The sequence below is a fragment of the Opisthocomus hoazin genome, chromosome 28 (assembly GCF_030867145.1).
Source record: "Opisthocomus hoazin isolate bOpiHoa1 chromosome 28, bOpiHoa1.hap1, whole genome shotgun sequence".
NCBI lineage: Eukaryota > Metazoa > Chordata > Aves > Opisthocomiformes > Opisthocomidae > Opisthocomus > Opisthocomus hoazin.
The window spans coordinates 5,256,515-5,277,358 of record NC_134441.1 but is presented as its reverse complement, the minus strand read 5'-3'; the positions used below and the strand labels follow the sequence as shown (position 1 = coordinate 5,277,358).

The window sequence follows — 20,844 nt, the reverse complement described above, 5'->3', positions numbered from 1 at the left end:
TTCCAGTCACATGAAATGACGTGCAAAAGTTAAATGGGAGAGGGTCTGATTTATCTGGGATCTGACTCTGCTGATTCCAGAGGAGCTGCAGACTTTGTCAGGGCTGAATTTGGCCCTAAATCCTCCCATTTTATGAATTAAGGTCGACATAAAGTTTAGAATTACGAAAGTGGGAAAGCAGTTAAAACTAGGAAACACAAAGTATCTGTAACCACATCTGGAAATACTCATTTCTGGTTCATATTTTCCTATTTCAACTGGAGATCAGTACAGAACATTTGGCTTTTGTGGGCGGCTAAAATCTTGAGTTTTAATTGTTTCATTGTAGCCAAAAGCCAAAGTCTGCGTTTTTAACATGCGCTTTCTTCTTGTAATAATTAAACACTTTCAAGAGAAATCTGCTGGGACCTATCCGGCAGTCCTTTCACGGGCTAACCTCCTCTTGACATCAGCCTGTTTCAGAGGCGTACCGCTAGGCCTATAAACACTTGTACTTACGGTCCAGTTAATGGAACGCAGAACTAAGAAATATATGCAGAGGCTGAAATACATCAGAGATGCGTTTTAAAACCAAATGAAAAATTATGAAGGATTTTATCTAGGAAAAAGAAAAATTGAATTCTTCTGACCAGGGATTGTGATACATTTCAGTGCAATACACTGTAGCACATAATGTAAATTGGCACAATTTTAAGGCTTCAGTCCAGGAAAGTGTACTTGTGTTTGTTCAACTTTAAACCAATACCAGATTCTGTTGATTAAAGGTAAACACAGAAGAAGTGTAGACTAAAGGTGCTTTGTTGTATCAAACTGTGAGTCGAACTCTCAACGCAGTCTTTATTTCTACTGAGTCCTCGTAACAAGCCCCATGTGAAAATGTTCTACTTAAGGGCTTAATTCATAGAGCTTTGGAACTTGCAGGCAGGAGGTGCCCTGTTCACCTTGCTGCAGCTGAGGTGGTTTGCATGTTGTCGTGTACTGCAGGTCACTGAATGCTGAGAATGAAAGAGACTTTTTGAAGTGAGAACTCAGAGGCTGGATCTGCTACTTGCATTTGAGCGACAAGTAATGTAACCTTGGTTATTCAAATCAATACTGTTTTATGAGAAAGGAAATAGAACTGAAGAAAACCCTGCCGATGAAGCAACTTTTTTTACATATCAGTGTTCACTTAAAAAATAGTAGAATTTAGGGGGTTTGTTACAAAAAAGGTCTCTTTTTTCCTCAGTTCTCAATAAATGGTTCTTTTCCCTCAGGTTTGTGTCAGGGAGATATTAAAAAAAAACTTTGCTACGAGGGATAATGTCAATTAATTGCTCTTAACGTACTGCGATCTTTCAGGATTAGCTGTGAAAGCAACATAGTGCCTATATCATCTTTTGGTTTTGCTTGCAGGCCTTTTTCACAGAGAAGTATCTTCAAGAACATCCTGAAGATCAAGATAAAATCGAACTGCTTAAGCAACTAATTGCTCTACAGGTATCATATTGGGAAAGACTGGGAAGCACTATGTGTGAGTGCTGGTGGTTTTTGCAGCGTCATTGTTCTGAAGAGATAATGCAAATATATACTAGAAGAACAATCTGGATGTGTGTACAGGGATATTTTTTTTTTTACTATTATTTTGAGGAAAGTGTTGTATTCTGAAATTGTGCCCTAGACTATTCCATGTACCTTGTGTTGCTCTGAAATGTTATTCTGGAGTATTTGCCAGCATGGCATAGATTTTTCCTTCATGAGTGTAATAAAATAGCTGTTACCTTTTCATGAAATCATGAGGCCTAATGTTTTGTCAGTCTGACCATTGAAAGTTGTCTATTTTGACCTGCATAGCAATGAGAAATTGCCCTGGTTTTTTTGTAATGGAAGTTGCACCGCTGCAGACCAGTTTTTATAGATTTCCACACAACAGCGTCCGGTTAAAGCTACCTCACAGTCATACAGCCCTGGGGGCTAAGAAGCGATGCTCCAACATGTAACGTGCTCTGTTTTCCAAAGCATGTTATAGAATGTGAGTAGGGAAGAGGAAACCATAGGTGTAGATGGGGAAAGTGTTCATGTTTCTTGGACATGGAGTTCGAACAGTCAAGTTACTACAGTGTCACAAGTTATGAGTCAGTAGCTGAGTTTACGTACTGTGTGATTTTCTTTTTTTGCCTCTGCAAGCTTAAAACACATTGCTTTAAGTCCTTTGATTGTATCTGAGATATGCAACGTGCATAGAAAATTCCTTCCTGGAACAGGAGAGCTGATATGTCCTTTCGTAGTGTAATTTTGTTCCTGCTTTCAGATGCCATTGTTGGCAGAAGGGATTAGGATCCATGGTGAGAAGCTGACAGAACAGCTGAAGCCTCTGCATGACAGACTGACGGCCTGTTTCAAAGAGCTGAAGAAGAAGGTGGAGAAGCAGTATGGTGTAATAACTTTGGTAAGCGTGCCTGTTTGTTTAGTGTGTTGCCTTAAAGAAACACAACTCTCCCCATTCCCACTTGTGAGTGAGTTAGTGTTACATGATTTATCACAAACGTGTTTGTCTGCAGCCTCCCTCCCTCACCGAAAGGAAACAGAGCAGGTCAGGCTCTGTTGTGTTACCCTATATCATGTCTTCCACGCTGAGACGGCTCTCTGTCACATCTGTGGCGTCTTCTGTGGTCTCTACATCTTCCACGTCATCTGACAGCACTTCCTCCAGACCAGGTTCAGATGGGTTAGTAATCAGCCTTTACACGTGATTTACAAGAGTGCGGATTTGCTGGAATTAGTAACTCTTAAAATTAAGATTTATTCCATACACAATAGCAACACATATGCATTTAAAACTTTAAATGGAGGCCAATGTTGTTACTCCATTTTACAGACATGGAGTTTGAAGCACAGCTAGGGATAGTTCTGGGAATTGAAGCCATGACTGTCTGCCTCTGGAGTCCCAATTATCTGCATGAAACTGAAGAGGGATAGAGGCACTGTATTTCAGATGCACGCTGTTTCTGTTTCCCACGATTGCTGGAAAACAGAGATGTAAGGTACTATGAGGTAGTTTAGTTTGATGTGGTCTGCAAAGAGGTGCATACTCATATGGTACTTGTTCCATGTACCTGTTTGCAGCTGCATACATGGCATTAAACAGAGCTGCCACACATGGGAACATTTCCTGGTGTTACTTCTCTGTACATCTAGTTTGCATCTGTGATAACCAGAGAGTCTAGGTGGCTTGCTCAAAGTCACACAGTGGACTCGGTGGCAGGGTTCAGCATACAAAGCAGGTCTGGCTCCCTCTGCAAGTAGATCGCACTTCATCTTGTACAGAAGGCATAATACTTAGAATTGCTAGGGTGACTTAGGAGCACAGATCTCACTGAAAATTCCATGGTCATAACTCAGTTTTTCACAATAATCTCTTATGCAAACTAAGAGATGACAGTTTTTTAACAGACAGTGCTTTGAATGTCTGGTGGACTAATGTTTCATGTTTTTTCACTCTTTTGGTGTGGGCCACAGATCTATTCTGGAGCCTCTCTTGGAGAGAAGAATATCAGCAGCTTCCAGAGCTGAGGAACTGCCCATGAAAGATGATGGTGATAACCGGATTAGCAAACTCAAGCGGAAGGAGTGGAGTATTAGCAAGTCTCAGGTTATTGTAGAGAAGGAGCCAGAAACGGAACCAACTTCCAAAATGGTAAAAAAAATAAAAATAATAAAAAAAAAGCAATAATAAAATCCACAGCAGGAGATTTCAGTGTTTCCGTTGCTTTCAGCCATGCTTGTCATTGGGAACTTCATTAAATTGTGGGAGAGGTTCAAATACCAAAAGCCTTGGTCATCTGAGTAGTTCTTGCTTTTTTATTTGGAAAACTTGTGTCACAGACCGAACTGCAGCTTGGCTTGCGGTACAGACTGGAAGCACGAAGCACTGATGTTTCATTTAGGTGCTCAGTGCCTTCATTTCTTGTAGGAGTGGAGGACTGCGTGATGCACTCAGCGCCAAGTAGAATTGTTCTGTTTTTGTTGGAGCAAGCAGATACTGCTAGCCCACTCAGAAATCCAGCTGGCAAGCCAGATGTTTGGCTGCTATCAGTCAGCGTCACTGCACAATTGGAATGTACTGCAAGGTGAAGATCGATTTGATAGATTGGGGAGTTGAAAAAAGATGGTCTGGTAGTTAGGTCACCAGCTTGGGACTTTGCAAAACTAGCTCTTCCAGTCTGTACTCTGCTCCAGGACCCCCCGCATGAGGGCAGGAGTGTTTACTCCTTGAGCAAATTATTTGCAAAAGAGGAATAAAAGAGAATCTATACCCCCACAGGAGTGTAGTAATGAGGAATATATTGGAGACTGTTCAGCATTCAGGTTGACAGTGGGATTCAGAATAATCATGTAATACAAACAGATAAGTTTCAGCCCAAAAGTAGGGTTGTATGACCTTGGAGTGTTACCCTGAGCTATGCTGAGACTGCTACGCTGTCAGAGAGTATGCAAGAGTTAGGCATCTGAGTATTTAAGCTGGTGGCTCAGTGATACTAATTTAACTTGCCACAGCCTGCATAAATAATGAGAAAACATGAGTTCTTCTATTTCCCGTTCCCTCCCAAGATCTCAGCTGAACCTGGCAGGAACCGGTTATGCTGCTCTATATTCAGGAATTCTCATCAAATCTGAGTGATGCTGCCAGCAGTTGGAGTCTGCAGAATATTTATAAAAAGGGGAACTGTGGTTCTAGAATCATGTCATTTGGTATTGACAGGCTTTCCACTCGAGGAAAATCTGGGGTTGTAAATATTAGTGGTTCAGGAGGCCTGGCCCTCTGCCTCTGGAAGAGCTGCTCTTGAATTAAATGGGTTTAACCCACAAACTGTGATGTCAGCTGCTGATCACTTTATTAAGTAAAACTAGAGGGAAAAGGTGTGGGAGAGAGCCCATTTGTATTGACCAGTTCACTCGGACAGTAAGGCATGTCTGTCCAAGGCTCTGCAGAGAGGTGAGAGACGCGAAACAGAACACCCACCCTCCCTTCTCCCCCGTATCTCTGAGGGCAAATTACATGTGTGATCAACTTACTGAAGCGAGTGAGCAGTGAAGGGTTACATTCATGCTTAAGAACAAGGCAAAGTACAGAGAAAGCTGTTTTTTATAGCTGGTCTGTTCCAAAGCTGCATAGTGCAGCACAAGAATTGGAAGGACTGATTTTATACAGCTCTTGACTAAGCTGCTTGGGAGCCAGAAAGCCAGAGGGAACCAAAGGCTTGTTGTACGTCCAGCAGCTTTGGTCTTTATAAGTTTTATATTCACTGTACATCAATGTGTGGTCCCTTCTGCGCGGTGAGAAATACTGAACTTTCAGTGATGGGGAATTGACCTCCAGAAGAGCCCAGTGCTTTTAATTACGTGTGTAAGTGATAGCCTTCTCTGTAAAGCCATAAACTAATGTTTAAAAGGACCATACTACTCATGCACTGGACTCCTGGGACCATGTTCAGATGGTTGCACGATTTGAGTGAAGAGCACAGAGAACACGTGTGACACCAGAAGAAGCTGGAACAACTCCTAAGTCCCAAATGCAAGGGGTTTGCGCTGTAAAGCCGGCAATAGACTTGTTTCACAGCCCTAAGGAGCTGGGTGATACTAGCAGTCCTGACTTACACCCAAAATTTAATCTTTTTTTTTCTTCTTCTTCTTGGAAAGACTTTTTTTTCAAAAAAAAAATCTGTTCACAGAACTGCCAGTCAAATAGAGCAGTTTTTCAGCTTGACATCTTCCCTTCTTAATTAAGACACTAAGGTCATTAATAACAGCTTACTATTGCTGCCAAGTTGGTAAGGTCCGGCAGAAGGCTGGGTGTGTCATGGGAGCACCAGTGTGTGCCTTTGGACATGGTTCAGCCCGTGCAGTGGTTTCACTCTTACGTTTCACCTGAATGCACCTTTCTCTCTTACTGTGGCTCTTCTGGAGCATGTTGATGCCTTTGTGACAGGTCTGATTATCTGCTATGTGCGAGGCAACCTTGCTGACTTCTAAAGGTTTTGTTTACTCTTTATTTCAACCAGGGCATGTCAGGAAGAGCACAAAGGCCAAAGAGCCTTCAGTTAGGAGACAACAGATTGACTTTGCTTCAGAATTCTTCACTCCAGCAATCAACGCCTCGCAGCCCACCACCCATCACACCCAAAACCCCAAGAACCCAAAGTAAGTTCTATTACAGAGCAATTTGGCACATCCTGCAGGGCAGTATCTGCAGTAGTAGGAATTACTATATATTTGCTGAGGTAACCTCGTGAGGGAGGGAGGGAGGGAGGGAGGAACTGCTCTGAAGTAGTTCACAGAAAGTGGCTCGGGGCTGTTAATGTTTGTAGACATTTTTGTCAGATAAGAGAATTAGGCATTGTTACCAAAGGCGCTATGATCATACTTGAGACTTACATATCACTTGTTATAGTTAGTATATGAGATGAATTCCAGAGAACGATTTCTATCTTTTTCAATTCCTGTCTTGTTTTCTCCTGTATTGACTTGTGGGAAGGTATATTAAACCTCAGGGGGAACATCACATGCAGTCAGTGTAGATGCTTGTAGGTTCATCAGGTCAGGTGGTTACAGCACATACTAGAGGAATGGCTCCTCTGAAGTCACTGGGTGGAACTGCAGCAATCCAGCGTGGTACTTCTGCTCAGGTCTATGGCTAAATTGTCTGGGCGAGCCCTGAAGGCTTTGTTAATTAACGAACAATAACTCCCATTAAGTGGCAGAAAGTTTTAGGAGAAGTTGCTTTGCAGCTTGGAAACTCAGCTGATAAATGTTACACCCGAAGGAGGAGGAATTTATCTTGAAGAATTAGCAAAATGGATAATTTGCGCAGTTACCTTCCTTGCATACAGTGAGCTCTGTAGTTAATCCTGAAGCAGCGTGTAAATATAGCTAGGGTAAAAGTACAACTGTAGTGTCACCACCGACAACTTGCTTGCCATTGCATTTCTCACTCTACTGCTCTTTTTTAAAAGGAACAGAAGTTCATATGTAGGACCTGACTGTCCTTCCTCCTATGTGGATATAAATTCAGAAACCAGTGTAGGTCATGAACTAGATAGTATAAAACTGTTGTGAGAGGATTAAAACCGGAAAATACATATCAGGATGGGGGCCGGGGAGACAACCAGAAACACAAACAAATGCAGAAATACTATATGAAGAAAAGATCTGTGAAAGGAATGTGAAACCTCCTTCTTTCACATAGCCAGCGGTTTTAATTGCCATTAGTAGCAGGACAGCTTCCCAGGAATTCTTCTGAAGTTTGAGTACTTATCTACTCCATCAACTAGAGTTAAAATCAAAGTGAATTCTCAGGTTGAAGCCCAGGCTGAAAGGAAACCCCACTGAACATTGCAGATGTGATAATGAATTCCATTTTCAGTTCTCTCAGGCATGCATTTTTCACATAAGCTTAGATTCATTTGATGAAGATAGAATTCTTCTGGGAATTTTGAACTGAAGAGAGGTACAACTGTGACGACTTTGACATATCCATTCAGGTTTAGCTGCGAAAGCAGAGAACTGTTAGCAGATTGCAAACAGAAGATATTAATGGTTTTCCCTTAAAATGCTACATGGTCAATGCCATTTCCCATTCCTTTTCTGCCTACTTTAATGTCTTTTCTTATTACTGTTGCTTCTAGGTTTCCCCTCACTGCAAGCTGATGGATTGGCAGCTGCTGGCTTACAGAGCACCCCGCCCCCACCTCCGCCCAAAAGCAAACCCTATGAGAACAGCAACCCGAGGAATTCTGCGGAGGTAAGGAAATGAGAGCTGACATTTTTTTGGAAAACAGCTTTTGAGAGAGACACACCAGTGGAATTTTCCAGGCTGCTTCTAGGGTGGTGCCACTTGGAACTTGTCTAATCATTTTACTGGTACACTCCCTGAAACCACAGAAGAATAAAAGTTTTTTGCTTCAAGAGAAGGCTATCAAATGCAGTCCCTTTTTCTTCAAGTGGGAGTTGTGTTATCCTTGGTTAGGCAAACTGTGGGGGGGGGGGGGGTGGGAAGATATATTGAAAACAAGCAGGCACAATGATTGAAAAGTTTCAAAAACATGATCAGTGTAAAATAGTGCATTAATCTGGTCCTGAAAAAGAATGGGAGAAAAAAATCACACATTTTCAGAAATGATAAATGTCTCCTTTTGAGTCCTCGGCTCAGAAGAATCTAGTTTTTCAAGGAATGCGTCATTAGTCACTGAAAACAGCCTGTATTGTGTCACCATCTTAGCCACAGCCTCTTTCTCAGTTGCATGAAGTTGGTTTCCTTCTAGGAACATCAAATTGCCACTGGTTTTTTATGCTGTGTCACGAATGTTTCTCCTATGCTATGGGATTCCAAATGCTTGCAGCTATTTAACATGCAAATACTCTGGTCACTGTGTCCAAATCATTTCATCTGCCCCCGAAATGTAGGTGCTTCTGATATGAGACTGTAGTTGTTCACCAGTGTGCAGCAAGAGGACGCATCCTTTTGTAACTGTGAAAGGGATGAATGTCTTCCCGAGTCCAATTTGCAAAGAGGATTTACGGAGTACCTTAGTGAGATTAACGGGAATTTGATCAAGAAGCATTTAAAGAATGATCACGCGTAACAAGATACGTTACCTCTGACAGCACAGGAAGACAACAAATCAGCCGATCGCTTAATTCTGTTACACTGAGATACGACACTGGCATAAAGCCTGGGAGCATGGGATAAATAGGAGGGTTTCTGCTTCGCCCTTCACTTGCTCGGAATTGACTGTGCTTCTGAAACGGGGCAGTGTAGCTGCTGTAGGTGGTGTGAGTGGCGGAAATATGCCAGCTCTGGGGATGCTGTGGGAGTCACTGGTTGAAGAGGATTAATAAAAGAGCCTCCTTCCCTTGAGTCTTGTAAGAAAACTAATTACTAACATGTTCTGGCTTGCAACATTGACCTTGGCTTGCAGCCAAATGAAAAGGATTTGAAGGGCTGTAAAGAGAGATTGTAAAAGTATTTTCTGAAGCATTTTGTTACTTTGTTGTTGTTGTAAAGTTGCCTCTGTCCTCCTCCTGTTAAAATAGTCCTGAAATCTTGAGAGTTTTGGCCAAATGAGTGGTGAACCACACAAGCTTCTTGTTCACCTGACCTTTCACATCTCAGTTTTTTACAGGATGCACCTTAAACCAAGTAGAGAGCCAGCTTGATAGAACCCATCGGTGTGTTTCCTGCAAGAATGAGAAACGCCCTGCAAGCCGCTGTGCTGGGCAGGAAGGTTGTGGTTTGCTTTAGTAGAACTTTGCTTGCTACCATTTTATGGGCTTAGTCGTACCATTGTGGTTTGGAAGCATCCTTTTGGCTCCTACTTGGTGCAACTCATCAAACCAGCAAGATAAAAATAGTTTAATTTTGCAACCTTGAGGGAAATCAGTTTATTGTAATTTTACTGATAAACAAAAGGTGGCATAGAGGGACAAATGGCTCTGACTTGAAGTCAGGCTGCAGGTCAGAAGCAACTGAAGTATATCTGCAACTAAAGCGTATTCTAGCAACTAAAATGTATCTGCTTCTGTTATCTCCTGGGGATGTGTCCTTGTTTGCCCCTGTCATCAATTGCACGTAGTACTGAGCAGCTGAATTCAAAGGTTTGGTCCTGAAAGAAACGTGAAGTACTACAGGACCTTCTGGATTTCTTGTCTGGTAAAGCAAAATGTCTTCACTTGCCAGTGATGGTTTATTTTTCTGTGTGTTTTTGTTTTATCTTCTCAGGTTGCTCCACCACTACCCAGCAGACGTGAAGCCAAACCTCCCCCTCCACCCCCAAAAACCAGAAAATCCAGCATTGTCTCTTCAGAGCAAGGACTGCAGTGAGGATTATCACTTGCTGGTGTGACAGCAAGCACCTGGAGTGAAATGGCTGCTTTCTCTATACTGACATGCTGGGGCTTTCTGACCCTAAAGACTAGTGATCTCACCTGCCTTTCCATTCACTCTCCTCGGAGTTTTCTTTGGGAAAATACCAAGAGGAACTGTTACTGTGACTGTATTCCCAAATTCTGGTTTACTTTCCAGTACTGAGACACTAATGACATTGCAGGAGAAGTCGCCTTACTGGAATTCTTGTCTGTCTTAGTCTTGTCTGTCCCAAGTTTTTTCAGTGATGCAATTTCAGCAGCTCATTCCTAGTGTAAATCTGTCAGAGCAGTGATTTGCACCAGTGTCTGAAACAAGGTAAGCCACACCAGTAGGAGATGTGTCCTACCGTGTTTTCACAGAAGCTCGTTACAGCTTGACTGCTGTACTTGCACACCGATCCCTCCGCCTGCCCCTCTGGTGTCGCCAGCCAGGATTTGCATGAAGTGAAACAGAACGCAGCCATTCCTAAATTGTGAAATGTCGGCTCCTGGGATGTCAGGTGCCGGTGTGTGATGTGCAGTCTCCTGAGATTCTTGATTGCAGGCAGAGACCTGAGCATTGTTAGCAGAATAAGAAGGGGTTTTTTTTCTGCTAGTCATCTTGTGTATTTAAGATGAAGTGCAGACATTCTGCCTTACACCATCTCTGCTCGAGTAGTGGCAGTTGCTCACTCCCAAAGGAGAGTTCAGGTTCACCAATACTTTGTCATAATTTCACTGTTGATTCTGGTTTTAACACTACAGAGCAGTTGATATTCCTCCCTGAATTATGTTATCTAGTTGGTTTGTTCTTGCGTCTGGGACTTGGTACAGTATTTTATTTTTATGCTTTTTAATAGGGCGTAAAAAGTTGCTTCTCTTCTGTGAATGTGTTCGAAGAATAGAAGTTGCATTGATAGCAGCACTGTATTGGTACCAGCAACTTTGAGAGGATGGAGTGTGCGAAACTAGTTATGCATCCTGACCTCAGAAACAAAGTCTGATAGTTACTGTAACCTTTACTTTGGCTGGGCAAATTCACACAATTCTCATCCTCTTTTTTTTTGTTTTTTTCCTGCAGCCATTTGTGGCAGTACTTGCACTTTGTTTTATAGCCTCCCTTGATCTAGGTTTTGAACAGCCACTAGACTTTAAGGAGACATTTAGATCTGGGATGCACGTGAAAGACTTGACAATTAGCCACCTACTTGGATTGGTTCCTTGGACTACTCCAGCTCTCTGCAGCTTTTCTTTCCTTGGAGGATGGGATAATCTGTTTAATTTTTCTTTTAGTTATTTATTCCCTGTTCTGTCTGTATGTCAGCATCAGTCTTTCTATTTGTATAGAGAAAAAATGACGTGATTTAGGTTTTAATGTTCTTAAATCCACATGATCCATGGAGAAAAAGGCTGTTGCACACTATTAGAATAACCTGTCCTCACGGTTGCATAGTGACCGAAAATTCAACACAAATATCATTGTTATTTATGGACCAGACGGGCCTTAGACACAGCATTCCTCTGTGCCTGAGCTGGCCCTGGAAGCTTGCTGGTAAAAATCAAGAGCATCGCCATTTGTGATTAATACTCCTAACGTTGGGAGATCCGCTTTGCACCTTGCAGAGCTGCTGGTCTCTGAGCTCTGTGAGAAGGGCCGCACCTCTGCGGTGGGGACTTGCCCTTTGCAGCAGGCTTACAGGGAGCAGGTGCAGCACCTAAGCCAGAAAAGAAGTCACTTCAAAATGCTCTTGCAAAGTGTATTTCTACTCGTAGAAGGTCTAGATGACTCCAAAGATAGAGCAGCTCTTTTTTTGCTGTATGGAGCAGGACCTTCCTAAATCGCCAGTTTCAGCACTAATGCATTGTGAAGAACTTCACTGTTTTCTTTTCAAGCTACATAACTGAAACTTTCTTTAAATATCCCCCCAAAGCTGCAGCTGCCTCTTGGTGCCACAGTCCCAGCAGCTGAAAAGCCAGTGAAGTTTGGGTTTTTCCTAATTTGTAAGAAATATTCTCTCATCACATTCAGGCAGAATATCTTGCTGTGCTGTTCTGCCTGTGTGCCTGGCCTATTTATAAATGTAGCCTTCGTTGTGGCCGTTATTTTTCACTGCTATTTTCCAGAGGAAGGAAAAAAACCCGCTGGTGGTGGTTGTACCCTTTCACTATGGAACTCAGGAAACCTGGCAGTTTGTCTGCAAAGTTCAGATTCAAACTTTTTTGGAAAATTCAGAGTTTCTTAGAACTCGTCATAAAGAGGTACCAGGTGAGGAATTTGGATCCAAGTTTATTTCTGAACCTATACAAAACTTTGGCTGTTTGGTTACAGCTTGTAGCCTGTTTATTTGTTGTCTGTATTGATGAAGATTCTGTCATGGGCGCTCTCTTCCAGGAAATCATTTTGCTTTTTGACTGTAACTGTCATTTAGCTTCTGATTATCTGGTTGGAGTTGGGGAAACACACTAAAAACCCTTCTGAGGATGTTGCTCACAGTAGTAAATACAAATACTCTTGGGTTGGGTATTTTTGCAGGCCACTGCACCATTATTCTGCTCACAGGACTGAAATGGGTTTTATTACCTTACTGAAAAACGGAAGTTTGTTGAACCTAATGAAAGCTTTTCTCAGCAAAGCCTTTTTCATGGCAGAACAAACCCGCTGAAACCCTAGAGTTTTTTTGTTCAGACCGAAGCAGTCCTTTCTTTTGTTCTTGTACATTGCTTTGGCTTCAGCGTGACTCCAGTTAAAGAAACCTGCAGAAGCCACGTCTGCTCTGCTGCCTGCATGGCTCTGCGAAACAGATTGCTTTCATCAAAGGGTCATATTGGATTCACATCACAAAACAGGTTGGAGACATTTTGGAAGTTGCGCTGCAGTCACATTGCATACATCTGCACTCATGTTCGCTGCAGTGCACGTTCAGCCGTCTTCTGGGCTGTTGCCTTCTCGGGGGAAATCTTTGAAACCTTTCTGGACAGCTTGGCCGTGGTTCACCCCGTCTCTCTGGTGCATTGTAGGACTTGTCAGCTCCACATTGTGTTCTTGGACATAGACACTGCTTGACTTGAAAACCACAGGGTTTTCTTGTCTCATTTTTTGTCCGCTTCTTCCTCCTCTTATAACCACTGTCTTCCTTCTGCTGCACACGTGAACTAACAGATCCTCTGAAACTCTTTACTTGAACAAGAACTTTGGTGAGAATTTTGCTGTGGGCAGAACAGCAGGATGTGGTCTGAATGGTCCAAAAGTACATATTAACACCACCTATTGTTAATTCAGTGCCTTCCCCTGTGCTGCATCTGCCTGTTACCTCATTTGTAGGTGCATTTCCTTTGCAGAGCAGGTTTGCTTTTAACTCCTTTGGTAAGTCAGCAGAAACAAAGGAGACTTTGCTGGAAGCCCAGCTAATGCTTTGTCTGTCCTGGGTAAACAAGCTAGCAATCCGGTTTGGGTGTTTTGGTTCCAAGTAACATTTTTTGAGTCTTATTTCCCTACCCGTTTGATCTGTTTTAATAACTTTAACTTGTAGACTCAGAGGGGTTTTTTTTTTTTTCCTGGAGGAGGGAAATAGCCCATGCAAAAAACCAAACCTCATGGGAGGAAGTCTGACCTTGGGAAGAATTGTTCAGCTGGTCTTTAAAGACCCTTTACGTAATGCTCTTTAACTTGAGGAGACGGCTCTGCTTTTTTTTGCAGTTTTATAGACTAGGTTTATGAACAAAGTACTTGGCATGGAAGTGGTTAATTATCCTTTCCTCTCCTTTCCTTCCTTGGATCGCTCAGCTGCCAGCCATTAGGAATAAGAACAGTTGCTGTCTCTCATGTGTGCTGATCTGGGTGCCAATAGCTAGCAAGATGCCCAAGTCACCTGGAGAGTCAGGGGAACAAGCAGGGTGGTGGCTGTAACCCATCCCAGCGCTGGCAGACGTGTAGGGAGCTTCGGTGCTTTGTGTAATTTGAGCAGTGGCTGAAACAGGCCTTTCATTTGTATTTTGATCTTTGGCTTTTGCTATAGAGCCAGCTCCTTAAAAAGCAGTGAAGACACCATCTCCGTGGATGCTCTGCTGCAGTTGCACTGTCTCACCTGGCAGGGTCCTTGAGCTTTATCTTGGTGTGCTGCCCTCGCAGTTCAGGCTTTGCTTCTTGCCGCCTTTGTTGTCCGGCCAGTTGGTGACTGCTGTAGCTGAGGCATCACCCTCCCTGGAGGGAAGGGATGCCTGAAGAGTACAGAGTAAGGAGAGTTTCCTTCCCGAGATATTTTGAGCGTTTTCACTGGCAAATTTTTTATGCCGAAAGGGGTTTAAGGTTGAGGGATTTTTTTCTTTCTTATCATTATTTTTGTTCTAGAGTCTGAAGTGCTGTAAACTCTTCCCACTGCTCCTTCTTGCCTTTTGGCAAACTAACTCACAAACAGGAGTTCAGGCTTCTTAAGTGCGTTACTGACTGTGGTATGTGAAGAGTTATGTTCTTGGCTGATATAAGTCAGCGTGGTCTGCTTAGAGGTGCAAGATGGCATTTCTGTACTGTGCCTAAATAATTTAGGGTTTCGTGCCAGTTTTAGAAAAAAGCGTTGTCTTCTAAGTGTCAGAGTTTTAAAGGCAGTTGGGCATTTAAGTGTGTGAATAAGCATGGGGCCTGACTGATTTTAATTAAGTGGAATTAAGTGCCCACATCCTTAAGAGAAATCCCACCCGACACCCCATTTTTTAAAGTGTTCTGCTCTTTGCTACGGTACCTACCTGACTTCAGTTCTGAGATTTAATTTTCAGAGACAATTTAAGGTCCCACTACTTACTTTACAAAATGAGAATCATCTTTCTGTGTTAATGTCTTTCAAACTGGAGGGCTAAAATGGGAGTAGGAGAACAGTCCATAATGATGTCATCTCTGCATACCAGAAATGAAAGCAAACAGCAGCGTTTCTAGCCAGTTCATAGTTTTGAATAAAACAAGTTAAATACCCAGTCTGCAGAGAAGACAAAATCTAATCCCATTTCAAAGCCATGCTGTTCAAAGCTAGTGTTAAATTTCAAGTCTTGGAGGATTTTTTTTCTTTGGAGAAATATGCTCAACACTTGTTTTCTGGAGCTTTTAATTAAAATTTGTCATGCTGTGATAAATTCCTTTAAAAATGTTACAGGCTCTAATCCACGTCAGGGGAAGAGAGAAACAGACAGCTTTCCATTTCAGTGGATTATTGGATTAGGAAAGGACACCGATTCCAGTGAGAACAGCTCTGTGATCTGCAGTGGCAGAAAATACGATAATGTATATGCAGTGGTTTTTGAGAACCTGCATCTATCTAATAACCTTCACACCATGCAGCCCAGCGTTTGTTCCACAGATTAACAGTGAGTTAGACTTGTTGTGATAATGGCTCAAATTTTCCTCCTTATTTATTTTTATAATTGTAAATGGAAATAAGTTTGAGATGTCTGTAATTTAATCTTTTTTTATAGTGAAAACATTCCTGACCCATTACTGCTACCTTCTTTCATTTTTTTTCTTTGAAATTAAAAACTTCTCTATTTTATATTTACTGTTGCAGACCAGATTACCTAGTGGACTAGGGTGAGCTTTTCCTAGGACTACATCAGAAAGAAAAAGTGAAAAAATTATGTGATTTCATTGACCAAAAAGCCTATGAGGTTCACCTAATTCTGCTCCAATTAACATTAAAGCACCTTTAGGACAGTATGTGTGGGTGTGTATATATATATATATGCTCTGTACTATTTATATACAGTCTCTATACTATAGAGAGTACACAAAGCAGTATAGAGGAGCTTAACAAAAGGTGAAAGGCATCCATTTATGCCATATTGGTCTGACTGTTCTGATTTAAAGCTGTCATTGAAATCCCTGGACGTGCATGACTGCATACTTTGAATTTGCTTTCGCAGGCATGGTCTGCAGTTTTTGTATCTTTCAAACAGAGGCGTAAGTCCTCAGCACCTCTGAAATTCAGCCCCAATATGCATGGTGTTAATTGATGTAGTTTTTCATTGTTGGTATTGTAAAGGTTTAATGACGTGATAAACCTTGGGACATGTTTGTCTTTCATTCAGGAGAATATGGATATTGTGTAACATGTTTTTGTGAGTGTTTTGAGATCCTGGATGTGATGGTTTAGTTATAAAACCCACCTCTGCAGACTGCAAATACTTTCTCTTTTTCTCTTTCTTTTAGTCCTCTGCCATTGAATCAGCAAAAAATCCAGCTTTTAAACTGGCTCTGAAGAAAGAGTAGGAGCTAAGCTTTGGAAAGGGAGTCTGCATCTCTGGGTAAATGACATATGATTCACAAAGTCTGTAAAGCAAGGTGTATAAATTTTCATGTTTTTTAAAATGCATTAACTATTGTAAAGTTTGTAAATACCTTTTTAAAATAAATGTAGTTTTTATGAGTGAACCAGTAAAAACAGAGCATATAAAAGTCTTTCATACATGGACTACTAAAGTGCAAGCGGAATTACATTCCAACAGTAAGTTTATTCTTGATTTTTAACAAAGTTGTATTACTGTTTTATCCAGCGATTAGTGAGATCAGACAGTGCCTTTGTCTAGACATTGTACATGTTAAACAAAAGCTGCCGTGTCCAAGTTTTCATTGCAGGACACAAAGCAGACCCTGTGTTGCCGAGTCCCAGCCACTGGGCTAGAATGTGTTCTCTTTTACATGTAAGCTAGTAATCTACACATCAATTATTTCTGCTACTTCAATGCAACTTCAGAGTATTTATTCACATAACACAATCTAAGCAGAGGCCATTTGAAGAGGAATTGTTTTTAACGTAGCTTTGAAATTTTGTTCTGGGTCCATTGTTCCCTTTGGCTTTGTGGGTTTAAATCTCCTTTCGTCAAGCTGCTTCTTCAATCAGACTTCCCTGTAAACACACATCATACACTTTTTTTAAAGAGAAGAAATAACTTTGATGGAATTTTAAAGCCTGGTCATATGCTAAAATATTGATATTGTGATCTCCATTGGAAGGAGGATTAGAATGACATAAATCTGACCTGACATGATCTCTCTGCCACCTGCCCATGGATCTGATCATACGGTATAATGTAACTGACACTTATAATGGCCCTTTTCATCCCAAAGTGCATGACCAACTTCACATCTGTTAAGGGGTCCACCACTGCAGCAGTTCTTGGAGTGCAACCCAACAGCTGTTGAACACTACACTTCGGCGGTGCTTTAGGACAAGAACCATGAACTTGCATAAAGTGTCAGTATATAGAATGTCTCTGTGAGCTTAAGCAGTTGGCCAAGACACCAGAGACGGGAAAGCTGTGCTTGCAGAAGTCTTACAGGGTCATTACGGAGTGGCACGGTTGCCCTGTTACCATTCTCTGTGTACCTTAGTACTGCCTGAACAGAAATCATGTGCCTGTGTCGCATCCTACTGGATCTCGTCTCCTGCTTGAATATTTATTGATGTTGCTACCTCTGAGTTGAAAGCCTGAGGTGTTTTGGATAGATGTGCTGTCTGAATATGTTCTTTTTTAGCCTTCTGTGCCTTAGCTAGGTGTATTTTCGTTTGTGCTCAGTCCCAGCTTCTCCAGGAAATGATGAAGGTAACTTGAGAAGTTTTTCTATGGGGTGGACCTTTCGAGACACCTCCCATTTCATTGCATAATATTCTGTAGCAACTCCAGGAATGTGTTACATTGGAAGAGCTGCATCTGGAAGAAGTTTAATTTGTTTTCAATGTCATTAAGCAGGTAGAAATAAGAAGGCGACATAGTTCAGGCTATGCTACAGGAATAAGACATGCAAACTAAGTGTTCAATGCAGAGGCTTGGAAGTTTTTACATTTATGTGCAAGATTACCAGCAGTTTCTGAGCAAACCTAAGAATTTGATTGAGGGGGGTGCCTTCAGCTCTGCAAAGAAAGGCCAAGTTTCCCTCAGTGAGCAAGAAGTATCAAGGACTCATTTCAACTATCCTGATAATTATTCTGGTATCTTTTCCTGCCTAACATACTCTCTTGCAGTAAAAAAAAAAAAGTCTAAATATATTAAGCTGCTGTTGCTGGCTCTTCATTCTGCAATTAGTGCTATTGGAAGCCAGAGTCATGAACAAATATTCTATATTATGTTCAATACAAATAGGATTAAAGATGACCTAAAAATAATACTGGATTTTAGGTAGTTTCTGCATGAAAATTCAATGGAAGTCGGGCTCTTGACCAGTCTGCATTACTGCATTACTGGTGCTGCTTATGAGCCTTTTTTCAGGCCAGGTTCCTCAGTGAAAGGCTGGAGTGTGTTCTGGAAGCTTTTGGTCTTTGCTTCAAAAATGAAGTAGAGATTGAGTGTTTCGACTTCTAGTACAGCTCAGAGACACTTCCCAGAAAGTGGTGACCATCTGGCCTGATCGAGGTGTTGCTGTATTAATTAAAGAGCACGTTTTTGCTTGAGAGTATTCTTCCTATGGCAGTTAGTTCATATGTGAAATCTCTGCTGTCATTGCATTAGAGCATCTAATGGAAAATACATTTCCCAGTCTAGGGACCTTGGGAGCAGCAGCTTCCATATGGCTCGATCCTTCAGCTGGCACAGCGCGCTTTTGAAGTTAAGCATCTGTGAATGCTGCATAGATTTGTATTAAGGTCGAATGCGTTTGACTTTATTTTGTTTTTAATTTAGTGAGTAAGGACATCACTACAACAGGAGCATAAGAATAATGTAGCCCTGTCCTAGGACTGTAACTCTGAGGTACTTGAGAATGATGCAGATAATAAGGGCAGAGCCAGTATTGCCATGTGAACTAAACTTACATGGCTCTTCTTCCTCCTCCTCCACAACCCTTTTCCCTCCATGTACGTTCCCAGTCTGGACCGGTCCTCTAATTTTCCCATAGTGATAAAAGAAAAAACGTGTTACTTACCATGGCTTCCTTCAGATTGCTGAACCTGGAATGCTGGAAGGAACCTGGGCATTCAGTCTTCTGCACTTCCCCTAATTTTTCCATTTCATTTGCAATCTGGATTAGGAAGTGATACAGCCTTCATGAAAGGAGATTTTTCTGCTAAAGCAACTCTACCCTAGTTACAGACAGAAGCTGAAACTGTTCCACTGCACAGCTTGAATTCACCTCTTTCCCAGGTGCTATACTTGTGCCACAGCAAACTTACAATCCGGATGTTAGAACTGCTGTTACGAGGGACTACGCATGAAGTATTGGAGAGGACGGGAACACCACTGGTGGACAGAACCTTTCATATGTGCTTTGTCATTGAAGTGCTCACCATCTAATCATTTACCATGTAGCAGCTGCCTATTGCCCCATTCTCAGCGCAGTGGGCGAATGTTGTCATAAAACAGCCCGGCTGAAATTCCGGGAGAAGATGAAATCAGGTTTAACCTGGAACTCAGACTTATCTCTCTGCTTTAGAGCAGGCTGCCAAGCTCTCTGTCAGCAACAGACAGCGCTGTTCCTCGTGCAAGGCTGTCAAACGTATCTTACCCTAATGCCAGTTATTTCCAATTACTACTTTAAAAAAATATGTGCATGTATATATACATATGTATTTATGTTTGGAGGGGAAACAGACAGGGATACACATATACGTACAGTAAAGCCTACGCCACCTCTTTTTTGCCTGCACCTTTTACAGATAAGGGATCCTAGCTAAAGCAGCAGGGTTGTTTTACAGAACCTACCTCTTGAATCGATTCTGCCAGGTTTTCGGCATTCCTTTTTCCTCCTGGTTGCAGGCCGTAAGACCAGTGTTGAGCCAGGCAGATTTCTACAGACAGGAGAAACAGGAGGACGCTAGCAAAGATCTTCCTGGACTTCTCCATTCTGTGAGAGAACAAAACATCGTTCTGATCATAACGACATTACAGCTCCATTTTTATCTCCTAAAATTAAGAAAATGTTACATTTCTGGATTTGTAGTTCTGATCTGTGCCCCAGTGGCATTGTGCCTACGTGTCAGCCACAGCTGGATTTTAAGTCTCTCCAAGTGTGGATTGGCTCATTATAAAGAGATTTAACATCTGAAAATTTTGGATGAAGATCTGAATTAGGATTTTTGAACACCCTTTTAGAGTTTTAGGAATGCGTGGACCTTGAAGGTTCCATGAAAGTCCCTGTGGATATTTGACAGATGTGTTCGGTTTAGCCCGTTGCTGTTCTAATGTCTCTGCTCCTTAATAAGTGCTCTTCGCAGTCTTGTCTAATGCAAGTTTCTTCTGATACAAGCATCTGTAAGCACTGAATAAGTAAAAAGTATGTTGTTCAAGCACATTACCTGCTTGCTGAGAGAGGTTGCAGAATAACTCCAGCTCTTCTCCGCTTGGAAATGTCCTGCAAGCACGCTTGTCATCTCAGCTTTTATATACAACCACCCCAATGCCAAACCTTTCACAGCAGGTAACTTTATCTAATTCTATCTCACAGGCTGCAATTTTGTTCTTAAAATTGCTGTAATGCAGCAGAAGTAAAGCACATAATTGGAACACCCCTGGTGTGGTTATTAAATTCAGCTGTTTTCTCTAAGAGCCATAAAAGTAACAGCCTTTCTTTTAAGAGGCTATAAATCTGACATTCAAATCCAGCTGACTGGTGTTGCCCATGGAAAATACACAGTCTTTTCTTTCAGCGACTGCTAATTTTTAAGTAAAAGTTCTTGGATGAATTTGAATTTGTTGAGAGGGGCTGACAGGACTTGAAATGGAGGAGGAATTCAGCTTAGTGGCTATCTCTGTATATCAGGCATGAAGGAAATGGTCCTTTGGTGCGTAAACAAAGCCTGTGACCGCACAAGTGCCCAGAACAATTTACATGCTCCTTTGAAAGTCTTCCCCCTTAATAATTAAATTAAGGTGCCTGGATATTCTTTGCTTTATAAAATGCAAAGTAGTATTGAACTGATCAGATGGACCAGAGTATTAGATTGTAAACACGCTTCGTTGTCACAATGGAGTCTCTTTCATGAAGAAGAC

The 20,844-nt window shown here is 41.8% G+C and overlaps 2 protein-coding genes across 2 annotated transcripts in view; one reads left to right on the top strand and one right to left on the bottom strand.

Annotated features, from left to right (window-relative positions):
* The window catches only part of DOCK5 (dedicator of cytokinesis 5), an 85,719-nt gene extending 69,450 nt beyond the window's left edge, over nt 1–16,269 (top strand). The window contains exons 46-52 of the mRNA XM_075444577.1: nt 1,396–1,479; nt 2,291–2,428; nt 2,541–2,707; nt 3,499–3,676; nt 6,042–6,180; nt 7,665–7,780; nt 9,758–16,269. Coding sequence (XP_075300692.1) covers nt 1,396–1,479; nt 2,291–2,428; nt 2,541–2,707; nt 3,499–3,676; nt 6,042–6,180; nt 7,665–7,780; nt 9,758–9,859 — 924 coding nt within the window. The 3' untranslated portion in view covers nt 9,860–16,269. The remainder of the gene's footprint in view (nt 1–1,395; nt 1,480–2,290; nt 2,429–2,540; nt 2,708–3,498; nt 3,677–6,041; nt 6,181–7,664; nt 7,781–9,757) is intronic.
* A 149-nt stretch (nt 16,270–16,418) lies between these two features.
* Nucleotides 16,419–20,191, bottom strand: GNRH1 (gonadotropin releasing hormone 1). The gene is made up of 4 exons (XM_009940871.2): nt 20,151–20,191; nt 19,558–19,699; nt 18,782–18,877; nt 16,419–16,769 (listed from the first exon to the last, which is right to left on the bottom strand). Exons 2-4 carry the CDS (start codon nt 19,696–19,698, stop codon nt 16,743–16,745), a joined length of 264 nt encoding a protein of 87 aa, XP_009939173.1. The 5' UTR covers nt 19,699; nt 20,151–20,191; the 3' UTR covers nt 16,419–16,742.
* Between the last annotated feature and the right edge of the window lie 653 nt (nt 20,192–20,844).